Source organism: Hippoglossus hippoglossus, chromosome 23, assembly GCF_009819705.1.
Source record: "Hippoglossus hippoglossus isolate fHipHip1 chromosome 23, fHipHip1.pri, whole genome shotgun sequence".
Taxonomy (NCBI): Eukaryota; Metazoa; Chordata; class Actinopteri; order Pleuronectiformes; family Pleuronectidae; genus Hippoglossus; species Hippoglossus hippoglossus.
In genome coordinates this window covers 15,447,243-15,470,699 of record NC_047173.1, presented here as the reverse complement: position 1 = coordinate 15,470,699, position 23,457 = coordinate 15,447,243, and the positions used below count along the sequence as shown (strand labels likewise).

General features: G+C 44.3%; 1 protein-coding gene across 1 annotated transcript; it reads right to left on the bottom strand.

The window, feature by feature from the left end:
• Window positions 1–6,381: 6,381 nt before the first annotated feature.
• igf1 (insulin-like growth factor 1) lies at window positions 6,382–21,608 on the bottom strand. Its single transcript, XM_034578004.1, has 5 exons — window positions 21,311–21,608; window positions 19,894–20,053; window positions 9,932–10,185; window positions 9,072–9,107; window positions 6,382–8,112 (listed from the first exon to the last, which is right to left on the bottom strand). Exons 1-5 carry the CDS (start codon window positions 21,356–21,358, stop codon window positions 8,053–8,055), a joined length of 558 nt encoding a protein of 185 aa, XP_034433895.1. The 5' UTR covers window positions 21,359–21,608; the 3' UTR covers window positions 6,382–8,052.
• Window positions 21,609–23,457: the final 1,849 nt, after the last annotated feature.

The window sequence follows — 23,457 nt, the reverse complement described above, 5'->3', positions numbered from 1 at the left end:
GGCTTTCGGCTGCGTTATATACTGAGGGAGTGATTCTGCTTGATTGTTAGAGGTAAAAAGGCATCATGTCTCCTGCAGGGGTGCGTCCGTGGTAAGGGCCAAAGGTCACAAGACGTTAAAAAGAAATGTGCTATGACTCCATCGATGTTGTTCCTGTGTAAAGAAGAAGCTGAATGGGTTTATTTAATCTATTTTGGAATTCGATGAATTCAAATGGCCAAAGAGGGGAAAACACGATGGGCTGTAATTCCCTCCACATCACAGAGCGAGGTCAAGAAGACTCACAAGAGGTGAAAGGGCCGGAAATTAATCCTACATGTCTTCTCACAAAATCCACATGTTGAAATGAAGACAGCAGGCGACAGGACGGAGACAGAGACTGGTCATAGTGAGTCCTTTTCTCTGAATGGCTGCACAGGGCTGAACTAAATCCTATGATGGACAAAAGGTCAGGGACACGTGTGAAAACCTCAAAACTGAGACTAATAGTGAGTCATATTAAAGGAATAGTTTGATTAGCGAATTTGCTTTCATTTTGATTCATGAAGCTACGACCGGGAGACTGTTAGATTATCTCAGCACACAGACTGGAAGCAGATTGAGACAGTTTATCCCTGGTTTTGACCAAATGTGACAAATCCATCTAAATGCACCTCTCACTAATTAACACGTTACATCTTGTTAATGACTTGACTGAGTCTCAGAGTCGAGACGGTAAAACTCACTGATAATGCAGATGGCAAAGGTCCGTCATTTTCTCAGAGCTCTGAAATCTGCTGTCCTCACACACACACACACACACACACACACACTGACACTCACCACTCAATTGATAAAATGGTAAAATTCAAACGATGCCTTTCTCCGAAGCTGCGCCAAAATATAATGGGTTCTTTCTTGACCTTTGTCCCATCTTTCAACTAAGTTTCATGGAATTCAGCTCAGCTGTTTTTGCATAATCCTGCTGATCAACCAACCAACCAACATACCAACTAACCAACCAACAAATTAACCAACCAACTAACATACCAGCCAACCAAGCAAGCAGCCAACCAACCAGTCAACATACTAGCTAACTAACCAACCAACCAACCAACAAATCAACAGACTGACAGGGGTGAAATCATAACCTGTGTGGAGGTAATAAGAGACTTTTGTAGACACATTTTAGGTAAATGAACCAAAACCTGCACTTTTGTCCAGATGTGCTCGGGGGCATCGGTGAGTTCAAAAGTTGCAGAAGTCCCGATCGAGCCTTGGCAACATTTGATCGACAAGCTCTTGTGCAAAGTGTTGCTCGTTATCAGCTGATGATAAAAGGTGGATGCAAACAAAACCAAAGAGCTGTAACATTGACAAAGCTCCTCTCAGTGTTCTCCTCAACTCAAAGTCTTCACCTACAGGAGCCGGGTGCATGGGCTGGAGAAGTGGGACATGAATAATAGCTATTGAACTCAGCTGAAGTGATTTTACTTGGAGCAGTCAGCCTTTATTTTGTAAGTATTATTGTTGGAGGGCGAGGATTTCTACTGAAGGACTGAACTCGTCCACAGGGGCACGGCTGTTCCAGCAGAAGCACAACTGAACTTGTGAGCTTTATTCTCTGTTGTTGTAACCTTTCTCGCTCTTTCTCTCATACTGATAATGTCCCCTCCCTCCTCTCGCATATTCCTCCTGATATAGTTCCACGCTCCTGAACTGATATTGACAGTAGATGCACTGCAAATTGCTGCAAGTCCAGCTGATCCAAAGCTTCTGGGCTCTGTCGGCTTTCTTGGCAGTCGCTCTGAAGATTCAATGAACTCTGAGCAATGGTGAAGGTCTTTATCTGGTAACTGTGATTTTTCCCTGGTCTGAATTTCTAAGAAATCATTACCATAATTCTCTAACAAAGAACATTAACCAAAAAAAACAAAAAATAGAAAAGCCAAGAGTCAAATAATCTTATGAGGACCAGATGTGATCCGGTGGGTATCCATGAACATTAGTAAATCTTCGTGTTTCCAAAACACGGCTCGGCAAACCTTCAACCGGTGCCAGCGAAGTTTATTCAACTACTGTACTGTCGCTGAATTACAGGAGGGCCTTGTTTGTAAGCAGCTGTAATTGCATGCAGCTTTGATTCGGGTCGTGCGTGGTTTACACTGTGAACTCGAAGAAGCTGCAGAGTAGTTTTCTCATCAGCCCTGTCAGCTGCTTGCATCACCTGTCAGTCGGCGGTGCAGCACTTCAATCACACCGCCTGCAGCTCTGTGCGTAGGGAGACCTCATAAATCTGGACCCTGTGACATCAGTAGCAGCATTGTTTTATAATCCCCCGGGGGGGCGGGCACATTATTTCCCCCCGCCCTGTATTAACACGCTGACTCTCACCACCCAACACTGAGAAAAGACAAACACAGCACAGAGGGAAAGCGTTGATTGCGAGGACGTTCACTGCACTGATGCTTCAAGCAGGGTTCTCCACGTCTATGTGTGCGTCTTGAGCTGTGCCAGAGGCCGGCGTGCTGCATTCAGCAGGGATGCGGGTGCAGGAGGGGGCTGGTGAGGGAAGGGGGGGGGGGGGGGGGGCATTTAGGGCAAGATTTTTTTGTTGCCCAGAGAACAGACCATGGTTTCCTGGAACAATGCAGCTGATGAGAGTCTCTCCAAGGAAAATAAGGCTCTGACATCATGGGTTCTTAAAGCACACAGCTGAGCCAACACTCTCCTGCTATAATCAAGCCTCAGTGAATTTCCACTGTCGACTGAAATTGAGAAAGAGGGAGAATCTCCTCCATTGGCTTCAACACTTCACTTTTTTTTTTTTTACACATGCCTTGATCTAACTGCTAATTTTCCCATTGAAGCACGAGGCTCCGAGTGCACTTGCTGAGCCTCTCGTGTCTATTTCCATTTACATCTGGCCTTGGCTCACGATGACAATAAAATGTGACACAGGGCTCCCTTGTAAATTTGTCACGGTCAAGTCATCACAATCAGAAGCTGGACCTCCAACGATATTTGGGATTAGACGCAACGAACGCGTAATTGGCGACATCTCGGAGCAAAAGTTAGAAACCCAGCAAAAAGCGAAATCCTGTGTGTCCTACTGGAAACAAAATGAATGGTTGAAGACTGATGAAGCCTTGCAACCACTTTTCCTGTAAAATAACCAGTAGAATAAGTAGTAAAATTGGTGAGTGTAGTAAAACAGACCACAAGGTCATTCAAAAGACAATTGTGTGCTTAAGATGAGGAGTTGAAGAGTGTGGAGAGATTGAGTTTCAGGGCTAAGACCAAAAGCTGTGTCCTTAGATGCACTGGATCCCGAAGCGCGCGCAGATCAATAGGAAAAGTTGGTCTTCTCTCCAGAACCATCTTGGGTCTTGAGGTCATTCCAACAGCTTTGCTTTGCACTTCTGGAGTTATCCAAAATTAGCCGAGAATAAACGGAGCATTTTCAAGCTATCCTGATGTTTGTATTTTATAACAATTAAACCTGGCCGATGGTGCATATCCGTATTCTCTTTCATAATTGCCTTATTTGTAATGGCTTGGTTGTCCGCCACGGCCCGGGCCTCTCTTCACAGAGTTTCTCCCCGATTTATTTGAACTCCTAATTTTTGCAAAGCTCGCTGCCTGCGATTGAACCATCAGGGTGAGATAATTGATTCTGTATTAGTCATCAAGAAGGATGAAATAACATCCAGGATGGACGGGCTGACCTGGACCTCGCCAACCTCCGGGGCTGCACCGCATTTCGATCTCTGCCGTCTGCCGAGCTCCGGCCCCGCAGAGCCAATTTATCAAGGTTTGATTGTTGTCCCACATTCGGAGCATCCGTTTCAAGAAGTGCTGACAGTGAGTGAGCTCGGTGCTGTCACTGCGAGCATCCTACAAAGAGCTGAACATGCAGCTCTGGCCTCGGGGAGCACCACGCCCCGGCTCTGTTGGCTCTGGCAGACCCCGCCACCTCTTAGGAAGTATTACCATGTCATTCAGCACACCCAGCAACACTCGACTTCAGCCTGCACGGTGCACAAAGCCTCAGCTTGAGTTACGGCTTCATCTATAGCCGAAATGCATTAAAAGATTTGCACATGCTTACGAGAGAGAAACCTCTGCTATGTAATTATCTGCTGTTTATGTGTCTGAATCCACAGACTTCCTCGTAAAAGCTGTACAGTTTACCAGTGTAATGCTGCGTAACACGGGGAGTAAAGCCTTTATGGGATGATGTTTCCCCGGAGGTTTCACGAGTGTACGTGCATTCGGTGTGAAAGAAGCCTCCAGTCGTTTCTGTGATGTTGACAAGTGGTTTATTCAGCAGGAATGGTGAACAATTTGTCAGTATTTTTTTTTCTACAGAAGGCAATCAAGCACCATGAATAACAGCGCTGTGATCAAACAGTTTCTTGGACAGTGAGCTTCAGGAAATTACGTTTTTTTTCTTGTTTTACCCCCCCCCCCCCCCCTCCGTCCACAGAGATGTGTATTTCTCACACGCTCCCACATTTTAGGGCTTTATTGATCATTTCACACAAGTGACAGAACAGAAATGTTTCATAGATGATTCGGAGTTGGTTGCCGTAGCTTTTCTTCATCGCTGCTGCGAAGATCCCAGCTACACCGTGGGACAGGCTCATTTTACTATCTACTACATGAGCTGTATGTCAGGTGCCAGAGACAGTGTGTGAAGGGCGTATCGTAGCTGCAGTGCAGTTCAGACAGGGGTGGCTATAATTGCTATTTAATGATCTAGGTTTAGTTCATGACTTAATAATGCTGAGTGAAGTTCGTTTTCCATCAAAAAGTCTTTGGTTTGTACTGTAAATCTAAAGATCTAAGAGGAACAGGGATGTCTTCCAACCAGCGTCTTCTTCATTTCAGTCGCCAGGTCAAACCGAGTCCGAGAATTTACTTAGACACCAAAGCGTATATATGCAAATTCTCCATTTTTTAAAAACCTTCATCATTATAGATAAACACACACGTTTAAAATAAGTTTTGATTCAGAGAGCTGCGGACAAATGGTTTGCACAATATGAATTTAAGTCCTGGATTTACCCTTAAAGCGATGACTATGTAACTTTTGAAACAGAATTTTTTCCAAAAAAAGAAATTAAGTTGAATTAATGAGCAATAAAATACGCCTCAGCTCAATTTAATACTTTGGGATTTCATTGCTACAACCTTATTTTGCAGGCTAGCGTTAGCTGTAGCTACAGTGCTCATATACCTGTAAGCTGAATATAAAGCTACAACCCAGTTAGCTCAGCATAACGACTGGAAACAGCTTGCTCTGTCTGAAGTTTAAGAAAACCAACCTAACAGGTAATTTGATATTGTTTATAATGTTTAAAATATAAGGCTTCTGACTGCAGCCTTATATTTAATGGAAGGACACGAGAGTCGTATCCATCTTCTCATCTAAAGGCTCATTTATGCTCAGTGTCGTAGAAAGAGCCGTTTGAACTCTGCGTTCCTTTCGTCTGTATTTGTGCACGTATGGAAGAAACTGAAAAAATAGAGCCGTAACACCAGGGGGCAGTGTTGCCAATAGTCTAACAGAGCTAGAGGTTAATAGGTTGTCGGACACTCTCAACTCTGTGCTGCCCTCTAGCGGATCTATTTCTGAACATCCATGCCAATGTAAACGACACATGAAGGGGCTCTTTTCGTACGTTAAGGCAGCATCAAATGAGCCTTCATCAAGAAAACAAGTTATTTTTAAATTTCAAACTACTCCTTTACGCTAGACAACATTTACATTTGCTGTTCAGTACTTGTGTGGCTGCTAATCTAAATGTTAGCATTTTAGCGATAACCGTGATGATGTATTTTTAAAGCATCGGAGTAACGACTATCTCGGGGAAACAGAGGCAAAGCCAATGCGTAATTGATGGTCCTGTAATTACCACTTGTGGCCAGAGTGGCCGCTGTCCAGCAAAAGTTATGTAGTCTCGCTTTAAGTGATTTTAATCGTGAACACAATGGCTTCCAGTGACAGACAAAAGCACACCATGACTTTTGACAATCTCAATACAATTGGAAGAATCACAGTTCACAGTACTTTTGTCAAGTTATTTGGCATAAGGGATCTATGTTGAGAAAATAATTTAAAAACAGTAGAAAAAATAGCATTTTTTGCCTTCTTGGGACCACACCATGGTATTTTCTTATCTTTTAATTCTCCATGCATTCACAGATTTCACACAGATACATTTACTCGCTTACACTACTACCTTATTTGAAACAGCTTACAAATAAAAACACTATTAAAATGGTGGCCACAAGGCTGTGCAAAAGGGAAGACCTCCGATGTACGCCCTGCCACCTGTCTGTCTTAGCCATCTCCTGCAAGTAACAAACTACAAAATAGCACCATTATACAGTGGATAGGATTCTTAATACAGTTTTTTTATATGAAACCATCATGTACAATGAATGATAGCGATGCATAGGTTAACATAAATGGGAGTACTGTTTGATTATACACAGGCAGAGGAGGCGGAGCCAGAGATGGGATGTCTTGCGCGGTTCGTGCGATAAAAGGAAATTCGCATCGGAGGCTTGAACAAACAGCCGTGACTGTCGATCCTCGTGCAAGGACTTCTCAGAACTGGCTTTTTTCATTTGTGTGTGTGTGTGTGTGTGTGTGTGTGTGTGTGTGTGTGTGTGTCTGTGTGTCTGTGTGTACTTGACTCTTGCTCACAGTTACACAACTCTCATTTATTCTTGGTGCGTTGTATGTGTTTGTGTATGTGTGCCGTATCTCACATCTCCAGGAGGACTTGTTTCGGTTTGCAATATTTACCAAACCTTTTATTCTGCGGATTTTTCTGGTGGACTTTGCAACGGAAGAGTTTTTTTTTGTACTCTCCCCGTCGTGGCAGATAACGCAGTCCAAGCGACAACTGAAGCAGCGAAAGTTCACAGCCTCCCCCAACTAACAAAACATCACAGGCCAAGATCCATCAATCATTAAAATCATCTGTTTCAATTGAATATTGTTACAGCCTCCCTGTCTTCTGCTTTAAACTTCGTTATTGACAGATCCCGGGAACACTGTGCGAGTTCTTCACGAGAATTAGAAGAGTGCTTGTTGACGGAACCTTCATGACTTGTGCTTAACCTTGAACTCAGGCCTCAGACTCAAATGTTGATCATTGTGTAACTGGATTGGACATGGTGACATTTTGCTATTTGACTTATTCCTCTCATTTATGCCAAATGCACTTTGAATCCGCCCAATGACCCATTTCTGACAACCAAACAAGCACCATGTACTTGCCGAAAGAAACATTTGGTTAATTTGGTTAATCATCATATTTTTCTAGTACCTACAATACTTCCCACCTTTCTCAAAATCCAATCTAATGGGGCTTGATTTGTTTAGATAGGTTCTCAACACTTCTTTGGGCTTAGGAAGGATTTGGATCGGACTCAAACCTTCTGATAATGAGCCCCCGGGTCTTTTTCCTGGAAAACAAACCTTGTTTTACTCTTTTTGAAAAATCCGTGGTAATGCATGGTGCATGAAGCAAACCTGAAGATAAGAGAATCAGATTTTTTATAATTTTGGGGGTAGCAACTGTTAAATATGGCCGGTGATATAATATCCTGTCTTATCAGAGGAGTGAATGAATCACCTCTCAGAGTAAACGGATTTACCTCCACAAAGTTCAAGCGACAGGATGGACCACTCATTGTTGAACATGGCCTAACGCCCAGGACCTTTCCTGGAGCCAGGGGCAGCGCAGCTCACACATGGAGGTATAATAAGCTCTTGTTCGTGTCTCAGCAGCTAAACTAGTCTGTTACATTGCATTAACAAAGAATTCCTCCCGATATGGAATGGTGCAGTGTATAAAATAATCACAAGATCCCTCATCAAACCCTTCAACAACCCCTCAGCTCTCAGGTTTAAATCATTGTGAAGAGCTTTTCGAACCATCGTTAGCATCCTCTTTGTTTTGTTTTACAGTGAACCATTCCACAGGGGTACCGGGTAAGGCCACTCCCTTCTCTCTCCCCAAGTCACTGGGCATGTGTCCATTCGCTCCGTCCCTACATTCTGTAATTTCGGCCGCCCGTGTTGCCTCGACTTGAGTTTTTCTGATGCACTTCCTGCATTGAGAGAAACAAACAAACACAAAAACACATACTTAGTGAATTCTTTGAGTTTGAAATTTGCACAAAAACCACAACATAACAAAAGCAGGAGTTGCGAACAGCACTAATACTGACGATTACTCAGCGCTCTTCAACATTCAGTAAACTGTACATGAAGTTGGACAACAAAGCTCCACGTTGCCATTTTGACGTCATTCGGGATGGAGTCTATACGCAGCTTTCACACTGTTTTTGATAAATTCTACCTAAAATGACAGAAGCCATCTTCTATTTGACTTTTCAATTTGGTCAATGTCCCATCCACTAACATGGGGGAGGCGGGATTTATGAACTTGCCACCATTTCCTGACCCAAAACGTGATAGGAATTCACATTGTAGTTTGACTTTAGAGGAAAAATAAGATTGGTACAGGAACACCAGCGTTCACTCTGCACCACAATCCACAAATCAATGAGCAGATGAATGATGTGGAGGCCACTGCACACGTTGATACACCAAACATGATATGCACGCTTCATCTCCAGACCTCGCATGCGTCAGTGTGTTATGGTGAGACGCCAGAATTTCAGCACATAATGTACAGTACTGCCTGGGGAGCTGCAGTGCCACGGGGTCTACCACAAAAACCACTTAGTTCCTTCTCCTGCTAATGGTTTTCTTTTTTGAGAGAAGGACGGGAAAAAGCACACGGTCAAATCTTAAAAGGATCACACTCTCGCAGGTTGGCAACTCCGGGGGATGAAACAGACTCTGTCTTTAGAGATCACGGCTTCTTTATTTGTCCAAGGGATTAAGATTTCAAAGCTAAGATTGTTTGAACGAGCGTCTCTCGTTTCAAAATAAAGCTTGTTCTGCTTAAGAATGTCAAAGTGGAGATTGTGTGGTCTAAATTATATAATGATAAAGTCATAGCAATAATCATGAGATGAGAAGAATCCCTTTGAAAGCCTACCTTAAAGGATGAGTGACTATGTCCCGGTGAAGGTCTCTGTGGGAGGAAAAACGAAGCCACTTAAGAAGGATGGATTCATTTCTCTTGCTCTGCACTAAACTGTGAGTAAACGTGAACCCAATGAACCTTTACAGTAACAGTTTGACCATTTGAAAAAATGCTGTAAAATGATAGGAGAGGTTTGATACCATTCTCATGTCTGTACACTGAATATTTAATGCAGCCATCAGCTGGATCAGAGGAAACAGGCTCGCCTTGTTCTTTCACAATGTTCCCAGTCAAGAAATAGTCTCAACAACCTCGGAAACAGGTTTTTCATTATGTTTTTTTTTTAATGATTAAAGATATAATGTGTTAGTTGTTATGCTTTATTTAGCCTAAATCATCATACTGCTCCCCTGAAGCTCACTATATAACATACAGTATTTTTTATGGGACAATTTAATCTGACCAATTTATAGATACAAAAGAAATGCATCCCAGAATGTTACAAAAATGCCATAATAACAATTATAGCAATAGAATGTTTTGCCATAAATTAAATAATATTTTCTGCAAGGAATTCCTGCTAATGTTTTGGCTAAAAAGCAGCTGGAAGTAGCATCATCATCACGACCATCTGACATCAGATGTCTTGCCAAAGAGAAGCAATTAGATTATATAACCTTTGTTTAATAATTTACTCTGGCCCGGCCTGCAAATTCTTTTTCTGCCTGCTGGTTGTGATTTCACACTACAGATATGTGAGTGGCATCAATCCTCGGATTTCCCAAAATGTCAATCCTGTTCTTTCCCCCCCCCCCACATTTCCTCACAAGTAAACCTTTGTAAAGAGTGTATCTGTTGGGCGTTGAGCTCACCTTCTTGTTTTTTGTCTTGTCTGGCTGCTGTGCTGTCCTACGCTCTGTGCCCTTGTCCACCTTGTGCCCTGCGGTACTAACCTTAGGCGCTCTCGGCATGTCTGTGTGGCGCTGTGCACGCACAGAGCGAGCTGCCTTGCTAGCCTTGGCAGGTGCACAGTACATCTCCAGGCGCCGCAGCTCACAGCTTTGGAAGCAGCACTCGTCCACAATGCCGCGTGACCGCCGTGCATTGGGGCCATAACCTGGTTTACCTGAGGAGCACAACAAGAGGAGGGAGAAAAGTGAGGAGACGTTGACAACTTCTATTCACTGACCATCAGCTAAACTGCCAGACTGTGAAAAGAAAACTTTATAAAACCAGGACATGGGTCTGATTCCCATAATATGAACAGCCTTAACGACATTGATTTATTCCGTGTAGCAGCTGCTTCCCCTGTAAAAAAGTTGAGAACACAGGCAGGACTCATCCGGTGACGCCAAACCCCAAAACCCACTGGGCCCAATCAACCTGCAGAAGCAGCTAGGCAGCCCCGAAGGCCACGCCCCTGCTGGCTATGCCCCACTGTTCATTCACATTTCCATTTGGCAGAAGCCTGAGCACCATGAGGGCTCACTCCTGATGGAGATGGACCTTTTATGCCAAAGAAGGAAGAGGAAGTCGTGGTATTGCAGGGATGCATTGGAAACATCTTCTCGTTGTAGCGTAATTTAAAAAGGCACGAGACTATTTGAAGGTGTGACACTCGCATCAAGTTACCATAACGACAAGGCTCGCTTCCCTTTGTCAACTCCCTGACCCCCCTCGAAACTACCGGCTCTTTTGGTGGCCTTTAGAAAAACTCACCTTGAGCGTTATAGCCCTGATGGGCTTTTCCCTGTTACCAAATGAAATAATAATAATTTAATATGGCATTTACAAGGAGGAAATGCCTTTCCCTCTCAGAGTTAATAGCTCTTGGCTCAGAAGCCTGCCAGTGCTGACAAAGTGCATTAACTTCTGCTCTCTGTCTGCCTTGTCCTGACAATGTTGCTTTGGACAGAGCAGCAGCTTTCATTCAGAAATAGAAGCATCCTTCTTCTCCCCCGGACCCGCTGACACAAAGCAGGGGTGAGGCTGAGGCAGGTGTGAATGGGGGGGGGGTGGGTGGGACAACAGAGATGCTTTCATGATGCACATCAGGTGGGATGATGCTAAAAATACGCTGCGCACCTGCATTATTTAGGGAACAGAGGAACTGGATTCACCCAGATCTTGGACTCCGAAAATAGACGTGTTGAAAGACAGATCTAAACCTTAATATAGCTGTTGACATCAGTATTTCTATTTAATTCAAATGACTGACAGTCACACCTTTTATGGTCAGGTATTCCACTGTGTTTTCCATTGTAGTTCCTGTGAAAAACACACAACCTGCTATTTCTCCCCTGTGGTGTGTATCAGTATAACCAGCCCTGGCAGTTGTATTAACACCTGATGTCAAGACATTTGGAGAAATATGACAGTAAGCCCTGGCTGGAGATTATATAATGGATGCTGAAAGCCAAAAGAGGGGCCGTGGCCCTCATTGCCTGGCCCTGTTCTCCAATCCCTCCCAATAAAGCCTCACAAATTAACGTCCGCTATTCTTCTGAAAATAGCCCGCAACCCCGCTGCACAAACAGCTGGAAGGAAGAGGAAAAATCAGCTGGCACCGGTTGTAAAATGTAGGATAATCAGCTCGGGCAGGTTGGAGAAAAACACGCATATAATAATCAGGTCTGAAAGCTTTGCGAGGTTTTAAATGCTCCGGTTGCATGGATGACTGCGTTAATCCCTCATAAACAAAGAGTTGTTTGCTCCGACTGTCGTTAAACAAATAAGGGTAAACAACATTTCCTGCCAGTGCTCTGCGCCTCGCGGCCTTCTGCCGCTGGAGATGGACGCCGCGCGGGGGATCGAGCACGATGGCGATGACGCAGGGTTTCGGATCGGATTAGAAAGCGTGTGTCAGCATTTCAGCCATCGTTGGCAGAGTGCAGCTGTGGCTTATCATGTTCATACCGATGATGTGTTACAGGCTGGGGAATGTGCAGAAATACACAATTCATGCACGATTACGGTCGTTTGACATCAGATGTCGATTAATGATCATCAAATACTCAACACTTAGTTATTTAGAAGGATTTGTAGCTTCAAGAGGATGCTAATGTGTCATATTATCCATTTAAACCCTCTCATAGTGTCTATTGTATTATCAGGGCTGGTCTTAAATATCTTTAAGTAGGTCTTAATGATGGTAACGTTCATTTAATGCTTCTCTGCCCTCAAGAGAAATGCTTTGGCTACATGCATAGTTTGTAATGTCTCCATGTGTTGCAGTTCTTTCCTAATGATACAGATATTAGTGCAGCAATAAAACTACAGACGAGACCAGTGGGAAATTGATATTCCTTGACATTGGTCTTGAATTTAATTCATTATGGTCTTAAAATGTCTTCAAACAATCAAACCAATCCAACAACCCCCCCCCCCCCCAAAAACCCTATTAATCCATTAATCACCAACCAGTCTGTGTTTTCCACCCGCCGGCCTCAAGGGGCAGTAATGAGCCCATCATGGTTTTACACAGGCTTTACTTTGAGTGACACGAGGGTGAGATTTTTCTATTTCTCTGTAAAAAAGTTTTCAAACAGTTACTTAAAGGATAAGGACTAAGATTTGTCTGGTTAACCGCCCCATCTCCGTTAACGAGTAGCGTAGTCTTTTAAGGGGCGGGAGGGGGGGGGGGGCTGCATTTTTCACACCGTGCTGCTGTCGGCGTGAACTCAGCCCGATGCTGCACAAGTGGTTTTGGTTTTTGTGGACATTTTGATATGTTCTGGCGTGTTCCCTGTTTTTCCGTAACTCTCGCTGGCCTTTGAAATAAATTGTGTCTGCTGTGCATCCAGCTGATGTCGTCCGTGAGTGAGCAGGCTGCAAACTGATCAGAACAAAGTGCTTTGATACTATAAAAAGTATTTGGCACGTTCTGAAACACATTTATCGTGCTCGTTCCTCCTGTCGTGGTTTTGAGTTTCGGTCTGATCCTCCGTTCGGTGGACTTGTTTTCTGCACGGTCATTTCAGACGCGGCCCCTGTCACCTGCCTTTCTGGACCGAGGGATCCTCGGACCTGCTCTTCCTCCCACTCACCTGCTCACCTATTGCCAACTCCCTCATTAGCCTCCGAGTATACTGGTCCATTTCCACTTGCTCTCTGCCAAATTGTCTTTGTTCCAAATGCCTTACCTTTCCAGCGCTCCGTTCTTTGCCTGCCTCTTTCGATCGAGTCTTGGACCCTGTCTGCGTTTCTTTTTCTGGATCTTGCCTCAGCTCGACCCTTTGCACTTCGCTTGCCTGCCTTAGACTTTTTATTTGTATTTCCAAGACTCTTCCATTTTAAATCTGCCTGATGACAGTATAATCAGGCCACCGTGAACCCAGTCAGCTTGTTCTCAGAGAGTGAGGAGATGCTGGCTCAGGCGCTCTTCATCACTAAGAGCATGTCGCCCTCTGAGACTCAAATATCTTCCCCAGAACTCGACTCCGGTGAGTCTGGCGGCTACTGGCATTTTTTTATTCAATGATCATTTGCCTGAGAACTCCAGGTCAAGTACACAGCTCAACCTGCAACAGACGGAATGAGAGCTGGATGACAGCACCGTTAAATTCGAGATGCTGCAGAAATTAAATTGAAGGGGCTCTTTAACCAATCAACACCCCTGCATCGTTCTTTCCCTTGTTGCTCCATGTGCAGTCAAACTGAATGGAAGAACCAGGAAGTGGGAGCAGCCAGACCCCAGACATGGGAGCGGTCATGTCTGGGGTCCATCCTGACCTCAGGAGGCTTCTCTTGAGGGGAGGTGGTTCTACCATCTCTCAATCTGCTTATTCATCCGATTTAATTGTTTAGACATATGTAGAAGAACCTCCTCCTCCTCCTCCTCCTCCTCCTCCTCCTCACCTGTTCACCTGCTCCACATCCCTCTTTAACTCCCTAGTGTATATATTGGTCCATTTCCACCCGCTCTTTGCCAGGTTGTCTTTGTGCCATGTGCCTTACAGCTTTCCAAAGCTTTGTTCTCTGGCGGTCTTTTTTGATCTTGATCATGTTTTGGACCTTGCTTGAGTTCTTTCTTTTGAGTTCGCCTCAGCCGGACCTTTTGTACTTTGTTTGCCTGCATGTGGTTTCATACCTTTGTTTTCTGCTTTTTTTTTTTTAAGTGCAGGCTCTGTACTTTTACATTTGCCTCCTGAGTTGTGCTCGTTGGTCCAGTTTCTGAGAACCGTGACACCTCTAAGGAACGGCACTGGAGAGAGATGGCTGGATTCCCCCATTCCAGCGTGGTACAGAAAGCATCTGAGTTTTACAGCCTGGTCATGGTCAATAAAAACCAGTGGATTCTTGGAGCCGGTGCACTGCTCTTCCTGCAAAGTGTCAGGCAAGTTTACAGCCGGGCAGGGACTACAAGAGCTGCTAAAGCACTGGAAACTACCTCTTTATCACTGGTACCACAATGACTTTATGGCATGAGTGAAGTGTTCCTCACATTACTGCGCTGTGACACTAACATCTGATCCAAATGTATTCCGCCTAGAATCGAAAGAGTTGTTCACAACATTATCAATATAAATCAAAGTGTATTTATTCAGGGAAGGTTTTCGTCGGCAGAACTTTTTTTTTTTCTAAATTACTGCATTATATGAAAAATAAAATCCCAGGGCTAATTTTAGGCTGGTTCTTTTGAAGTGTTTATAAATGTATGGCTCGTGTTCAGGTCGTGTAAAAGAATTGGGTGAAAGTTACTTGTAATAAATTCCTCACGTAAGATTGTAAATAATGGGTCAAATAAAATGGTGTCAGACAAGGAACATATTTATGCATTTTTAGTGGCTAAACGTTAGCATTAAAAATGAGAAACAATACGAATATACCTCCCATTACTAAACAAAGCTTGTCTTGTATGCACTGGGAATACCAATAAATAACAGATCTTACATATCATCTTCATCTTCATCATTTTGTGAAGAAGGTTTCGGTCCAGAGGAAGAAACACCTGCAGATTAATAACGTGTGTATAAGTGACGGTACTAACAACAGTATGTAGGACTGCTTGCATTCAAAGTGTATCATATTATCAAGGGGGTAAGGGAGAGTTGCTCCCAGTTACCATATGTAGTTATGTCTGAAAGAAGAAACTAGAATTGAACTGTATTTCCAGATATTTAACAGGTGATCAACAGCTGGAATTCAAGACAATTTAAGACACAACCTAAGGTGATGACGAAAGGAATAAAAAAAGGATCCCAGGATATCAACTATCTTGTTGATCTCTGCGCTAATGCAACAAGATATGTCTGCGTTTGTCTCTGTAGACGTCCGACATTATGTAATTGGATCAAACTGATGAAGAGTTTCAAAGGTGAAGTGGTGTTCGGTACCAGTGTCCTCAAATCCCTCAAGTCTCAACTTCACCGAATGTCCAGATCCGAATCTGGAGGATGCCTGTCTGTCCTTTTCATGAGACGCCTCCTTTGTTCCACCGAGCAACGAGTCACAGGAGGGTCGGACATTTTTCAGTTCGGGGTCTTAATGGGAAAACGACACCTTTTTTTTTTTTTTTTGCAGTGATGGGGAAGACACAGGAGGTCTTTCTTCAGATCTCAGTGTTTTCCGCTGTGTGCTCAGGTCCAGTGTAAAGCTAGGGAGGGAGGGAGCGAGGGAGGGAGGGTGTCCTGATCATCCTGTAATCCACATAATCCCCTGCTGCTGAGGGACAAGGCCGAGCTATGTGTGTGTGTGTTGAGCGTGTGCATGTGTGCGTGCATGCATGTGACATGCTGTTTACACATTCTACCTCTCTCTCTCTCTCTCTCTCTCTCTCTCTCTCCAGCTCTAGAATAAAAAATTGACAGGGACGAACATTGAGGATCAAGTCTCATCAGTGGCAGCCAAACGATATTTTCCTCCCCTGTCGTTTCCCCCTTAAACAGGTAAAAGCCAAACTAATAAACAATCATATTTGGGTTGTTTTTGTCGTTTGTGAGAACTTCATGTACCAGCATTTAGGTTTTTGGCCCCCGAACGAGATCATTCATTTTGCTGAAATCAACAGTTAGATTCTATATTCCATGCTCCCTTTTGAATAAGTGAGAACATTTCACCATGAACTAAAAGTGACTTAGGACATGGAGCTACTTAGCACTCACACTTTAGCCAGAAAAACTCCCATAACAGATCTGATTCATGGAATGAACATCCCACAGAAATCAGGGGGCTGCCTGCTACAGCATTACAAAGACAACTGAGGATTTCTAGGTCAGGCTAATAATTGGAAAAACTGACTTGGGTTGTGGATTTTTTATTTTTTTTTTCTGTTTCTGAGACCGCAGTTTGTTTCATTACCTTAAAAAAAAAAGAATTTCCACCGACTGGTATTTAGCATTTCTGTCAGGGTAGGAAATCTGCAGCCTTCTGGTGCATGTGTGCTACTTTACTGGTGGCACGCGTGAGGTGGATTGGCAAAAGCAGCCTACGCAGAAAAGCCAATGTCGTTGCAACACCGTCTCTGGACACATTATCAATTAGAGGGTTGCCAAGTTCAACATGACCAGGCTGGAGGGGAAGAGTTCAGGGAGAGGAGCACGCCTCCTTTGGCCAAGCTGCTACACTGCTGTGTCCCGCAGACGACACAGACCCAAATGGAGTCTCCAGATATTTTTATGCAAACAGCCACTGGTGCATGTGGCGAGCGACGCGGAGGAGAGAAATAAAAAAAAAAAGGAATGACGGTGAAAAATATGAGCGAGCGAGAAGAGAAACTGAGGGAACGGGATATTTTCCAAGGTACAGCACCCTGCTGCTCGGAGCTCGTCGGCGTCTCAGAAAAAGGATGGAGTGCTCGTGAAATACAGGGAAATGTGGCATTGATACATGGACGCTGTGCAGCTCAGTGACTGCTCAGTGTAGGGTGATGCAGGAAAGACAAATACATTCCCGCTACCACAAAAGGGTCTGTTTCTGTTTAAGAAGTGTATCTTGCATCAGGACCCGCGAGTTACCGTTGGCCTCCGTTCAACACTTTCTCACCAGATGATCGTGGACAGTGGTGCTGCACTTCTCTAGAACTGGGAGAAGCGTTTATAAAGCTGTAGTAAAAGTCTATCAGTCGCCAACACTGCTTCACATTCTCACATCGTTACAGTCTCTGGACACCCTCATGCGTTGTCAGAGCCGTAAACATTTCTTCCACTTTTAGCTACAACGTGCAGACACTTCTCTGGACCGGTTCACAACCCTTCAAACTGAGATACTAAACACTGCCCGAGGATCTACTGTGTTGATATCACAGTTTTTTTTTCAAACCCAAGTCCAGTTGGTCTTGAGGATTTCACCGATAACATATATTGCTCAATGAAGTTTTACCCAGAAGCAAAATAATGGCTGAACAAACTGAGTTTCCATGAAAAAAAAAATCAGGTCCCGCATCCACTAAAACCTAATACTTGATCATGTAGACCCATAATCTTCCACACTCAGCCTAAATGAAGAGAACATGGCCATTTGTACACGAGAAGTGCTGCGGCAGAAGACTCCAAAGACCGAAAAAAAAAAAAGAAGTCTTAACTGGCAGAAAACTGGCAATTGAGCAGGCTGTCATGACCACTTCACAGCATGTGGCGCTGCCAGCAGCATCTGGACGAACAAGACTCGCAGCTTTGCAGCAGCTTGGTGGCTCTCCAACAGCTCTCTGGCACAAACGCTGCACAAAGGGCCCGATGCAGAGAATGATGTTGACTGGTCCTGGAAAAGCTGCATGCAGGGGTGGAGGAATTTGGCAGCGGGGGCGGTGGGGAGCAGCAGCAGCAAGGTGCATGGGGTAACCTACTGCCAGACACAACGCTGATACTGGATGATTCTGCAAAACAAAATCCCTATTACACTCAAAGACCCTTTTTAACCTGCCGCTAGAACCGTGTACTTAACGTCATGCGACTGCGACACGTAGGGTCAGATTGAATACAAGTGTGCAGCCACATACACTAAAGCCTCTTTCTTCATTGGTATTAACAGTTGACATGAACTGTGAGCTGCACAATCAGCCACAGCTGCAGTTCTGACAATGAGCTGCGCAAAGGACAAGATGCAAACATGCAGGATTACATATTAGACAATTCTGCACCACATGTACAACAAATCTCCTTTACTGACAAGGCAAAACATGGTGTGTCCTCTGTGTAGGAAGGTGAATGTGATACAGAGGAGGGGAAGGTAGATCCAACTTTCTGTTGTTTCTCTTGTTGTCTGATCTCGTCTTTTAAGCACAGTCCTTCACCATCTTTATCCATAACAATGCACAGATATTGAAACACTGTGATAAGAGATCAACCCCACATCAGGGTTCTTATCTCGCAGGAACAGCAAAGATTCATCAGAGCACGAGAGGTCTATGCAAAACGACCCTTTAGGTTCTTGTAGAAGTGGTTTGTGAAGTGCTCACGTATAGAAACCGCTCAGGAACCTTTGCAGGAGCAATTTGTTGTTCCACGACAACTTGGTCCCGATGGAGTAAACAGTGAAAACTAATAACCGGACTATTGTCCAGGTCTCAGCCATGTTGGCAGGGACGCTCCCAAGGTGGTTGGTTGATCCACCACTTTGCTTCAGGCTGAAATATCCCAACATCTGTTAGGTTCACACATTCATGTTCCCCAGTGGATGAATCTTAACATCTTTGGTGACTGGATGGACAAATATTAGTCTAAGCTCCATGAAATCAAGCTGGGATTGTATGCAGCCTTTATTTCAACACTTCTATGTCCAGCGTTATGATCAAACAAATGAAATTCCCCTGTGCCTCAGCTGTACCGTCTGTTCAGTGCTGAGCGTTAGCACTGAAATGCTAAAGACTGAGCCTTTGATTCAAAGACTGGACTTCTCCTGCCTCCTAATCTTCCATCAATCAGCAAGTTCTTCAGAGTCCATAGCTACAAACCATTTCAGTTTCGGGTTAAGGTCACGGCAATCGATTAAGAGAGAAACTGAAAGCACTATAGATGCTGCTGATCTCCCACAGAAATCTTATATCTGTTTCAAACTGGCAGCTGACAAACTCAGCCACATGTGGAAAATCTTTCACAGCTCTGGGACCGAACCAAACCATTAATAACGGATTGTTATGTTTAAACTGCACGGGGTTCGAAAGGATGATCAATTCTCAGAAAAGTTAAAACAAAAGACTTTTGGTGGAGCGCTGTCAGGACATTTGGTGCAAATTGGCTTAACTGATTAATGTCAGCAGAGGAAATGGGAATAATGAGGTTGTAAACTTCAGCTTTGCAGAGTTTGGGCCAGATATGCTGCTAATGTCCAGTCACGCTGCTCATCTCTGATGGAAAGATCAGGAAACATGTCCCGAGAAACTCTGGCTGCCGGTGGAACATTGCACCTAAACCTCGGGTAGCTCCATATATCCTGTGCTGCTCTGGGCTGGGTTGTACCCTTAATGGAAAAGATTTAAATCCTGGATTCATGGTGGAGGGTTTTCTTTGGGTAGCTTTCCCCTTCTCGGGTGGAAAAAAAAGAGAAACTCCTCAGCAATACCTCCTCCTCTTTTCTGAGAGATAAAGTCAGCCAAATTCCACTTGAAGCCCACTGACAAAACTGGGATTTGCCACCGAGTACTTCATCATTATTCTGTGTTGCATTTGTGTTCCTTGGGCTTCGGTGCATTTGAGCATCGAAACAAATGCTGTGAATGTAAAGGAGGAGATGTGAGAGCGGAGGAGGAATGAATGGAGGGAGAAAGAGAACATTGATGCAGGGAAAGTCAAGGCGAGATGTCAAACTGGCTGCTCTTTTATTTATGAGCTCGCTGGAGGTGGAGAGCTCTGGGACGGATACAGCCAACCTTTATGAATAAATAAAAAGGTGCACTTACTGAAATAAAAGCCTCTCTCTCCACACACAAACTGCAGCGTGTCGACCAGCTCCGCCCCGCACAGGGTCTCCGGTCCCGCCCCTGTTGCCGTCGGAGTCAGGGTGAGGACACACAGCAGTAGTGAGAGGGTGTGGCTACAGGAGATACAGCACATCGCACTCTGCGCACAGGGAGAGAGGGAGAGCTTTAACATTCCCACTGCTGAAAGGCAGAGCATCATCAAATCACACATTCAAGCAAAGAAAGTCACTTTTAGAGTCTGTGCTGTGCCAGCTGTGGGCTCTGTGCCATGCGTAATGGCACCGAAGTGCCACCTAGGGTTGAAATCTAAGGGGCTTAAGGCTTTTTTTCTGTATCATCCAGCACATTTCCCTCTGTAAGAAGGAATAAACGCTTCTGGAGGAAAGTGTATTAAATCCAAACTTCCACTACATGCCACCGTGGAGGAGCCAAACAGGAGGCTGAGCAGCTCTGATGCTCCGGAGCGCCTGTGCGCAACGGAGCAGAGCGCGTAAAAATTGGAAACCACACTTCTCTGCTTATCATCCCCCCCCCCCGCCCCCCATATATATGACCTGATAATTTAACAACCCTCCATTCTGATCACTGACATTTAAAGACCTATCAATATTGATCAGTCTGTATGCCGCGTTTCACCTGTGCCAAAAGGCGCAAAGGTCTGCGCATTGATACGCACCAAACTCAACAGCTTCAAATTGAAAAAGCAGAGTAAAAAGACGCAACAAAAAAAAAGAAAAGCGCCAGGGATCTTTCCGATCCAAAGTGTGAGATGGAAAACGTCTCTCCCGCCAAACCCAGCGGAGGAAGCGGAGTGAGCCAAATATACATAATAAAAAGAATAAACACAGGACATTATCCATCTACATCACGACTCCAAGTGCCCGTAAGTATTTCGTGTTAAGCTCCCCTCTCTCTCCTCACCCCGCAGCATCAGGTTAAACATTTAGCACTTAATAATAATAACGCAGACTCAGCAGTAATTACTTTGAAAGTTGCAGAGCCGCCTGCATTAAAGCTTTCTGGTGAAAAAAGGAGCGCATGCAGGGCGCACGGAGGATGAAAAACCCATTCATCCACCGAGCACTGAAAGTCATGCACAATGCATGCCAGGGTTTCCAGAAAGAAAAAGTCAATTAAATCAAAATAAAAGAGGGGGGCGATCTCTTAATATCACCAAAAACATGCACATGCACAACAACTGCAAGAAAACGCGTAAAAATCTGCACAAATCCAACATTTATCGCGCGTGTAAAAAAGCTGTAAAATATAAATAAGCAATTTCAATATTCCCTGTTTTATTGCTGCGGTTTTAAACTACGCGAGGATGCTGTGTGCAAAATAGTGCGCGAGAAGCAAGGTGACAATGTATAGTGTCAAAGGAAATCAGGTAAGTTACCTTGAAGACATCACATAAATGCCACTGAAAGGAAAGAGCGCTAGACATCCCCACGGGTCTCGGCAAGTCAAAGCCCGGCGAAAATGAACTTGTTTGAAGTCATTAAAAAACGGGGAGAAAGAGGATGAGATGCGGGCAATGTCACATCTCAATATTCCGACTTTGTTCCATTGCGCAGGCTCGTTTTGGAGAAGTGAGATTTAGCGAACAGGAGACGGATTTAGAGAGAAAATCCCTCACATTTATCTACATTACACAGACATTTTCAACAGGAAACAGCTGGGGCAGCATTTGCCTCCTACTCGTCCTAAGTTATTCATTAAGGATTTTGGGCACATATTCAAATAACGTCATTTCTCTCCTTTTTTTTTTTTTTTTTTTTTTTTTCTCAGAACGGGATTGAATTTTGATCTCTCTCTCTCTCTCTCTGAGACTTGGTTAGTAGTTCAGATCGAGATAGAAAAGACACACACACACATAAAAAAAAAACGCAACCGTCCTACCAGCAGCAGCAGCAGCAGCAGCAGCAGCAGCTCGTGCTCATATATATATATACACACAACACACTATTTCATTTCATGCTGAATGTTTCAGTTAAAAGGAAGAACTGCAGGTTTGCGATGCGACTGTTCCCCGTGCGTAATTTGGCACTGCGTAATTCAGCAGCCACACTATCCAACGTCTGGTGCGATCAGGCGGTAGAATAAATCATTAGAAACACTTTCCCACTAAGTCAACATGAATAAAAAGGTTATTGAACAAAACCTTTCACGTGCACTGGAGTGAATATGGAAAGTTGTTTTTTTTAATGCCAGGAGCCAGAGATAACCAGAAAGTCTTTTCTGCACATTGTCTGTGTAATTTCTTGCTGTAAATCTGTCGCTGCTTTTCTCTTTTCCTCCTCTCGCGCTGATTTCCAGTCAATAACAAGCAGGTTTGTCTGCAAATGACATCTGATGCTTCTGTGAACTGAGTGACTGATGTGAAAAAAGACAGGAGTGGAAAAACACAAAACACATGGGGATTTACGGTGAAGAGGACATTACTTCATTTTTTTCCTCGATTTTTTTTTTTTTTTGAAAAGTTGCATATTTCATATTTCAGCCACCACCACCACTCTGGAGACAGAGCTGCAGAGCTGGATTCTTCCTGGTGCACGAACAAACACTAGATGGCACCCACTGGGACCAACCGCCCCCCCCCCACCCCCCTTCAATATCAAGAAAATGATGGTGAAAGCAGCAATTACAGAGTGAAGCTTCACACGAGGCGACGGCTTAAAGAGGAATTTCGACCCAGAATGTGTGACAACAACTCAAAATGTCCATCTTTGCAAGTCACACTCTCAAGAAGTCACACTTATTCTTTCCAGGAGCTGTTAAAAACACATGCATATGCATCGTTTCACTAACTCTCACAGTATTCCTGCTTCTTAAGGGACACTTGCCATATTAAAGTGTTATTTGAGTGATAATAGACATGCAGAAGAAAATTCCTGCAACATATTTGGGAGCGAGCAGAGTTATAGTTGTATTACCACATTTAGAACAATAGCAGAAAAACCAGACAAACGCTAGACGGCACAAACTGGGACCAGGCTCCCCTCCAGTATAAAGAAAGTGATGTTACAGATGAAAAAAAAAAAGCTGCAGTGACAGAGTGAAGCTTCACACGAGGCGACGGCTTAGAGATGGGTTTTCAGCCGGCATGTGGGATATCTACACTGATCCAATCTCTAAACATGAGATCAGAGCTGCGACCCAATCACAAAACGGGACACCAGCGCGCTTCCCAGCATGCTCGGGCCAGTGAGTGTATAAGTGCATCACGAGCAAGGTCGCATCCAAAGGGGACCGTGGCTAAAGTCACGCAACAGTTGTAGGGTTGTCGAGGGGTAAAAGTGGGTCAAAACAGAAGCACGATCAAAAAGATGTCCCCATATGACACTGAATCACGCTCATGGTACAGAGGCCACACGCAGGTTTAAACTGGAGCGTGTGGTTCCCAGCAGCAGCATCAGGGCCCAGGGAAGAGTCGCAGGATGAATCCAGAACATCACAAGCTGATGAAAACCGATTTATCACTGATTCATTTTAATGAGCTACGAGCCAAAGAGAGCCGGGATCCACTGGTCTGAGAGACACCGA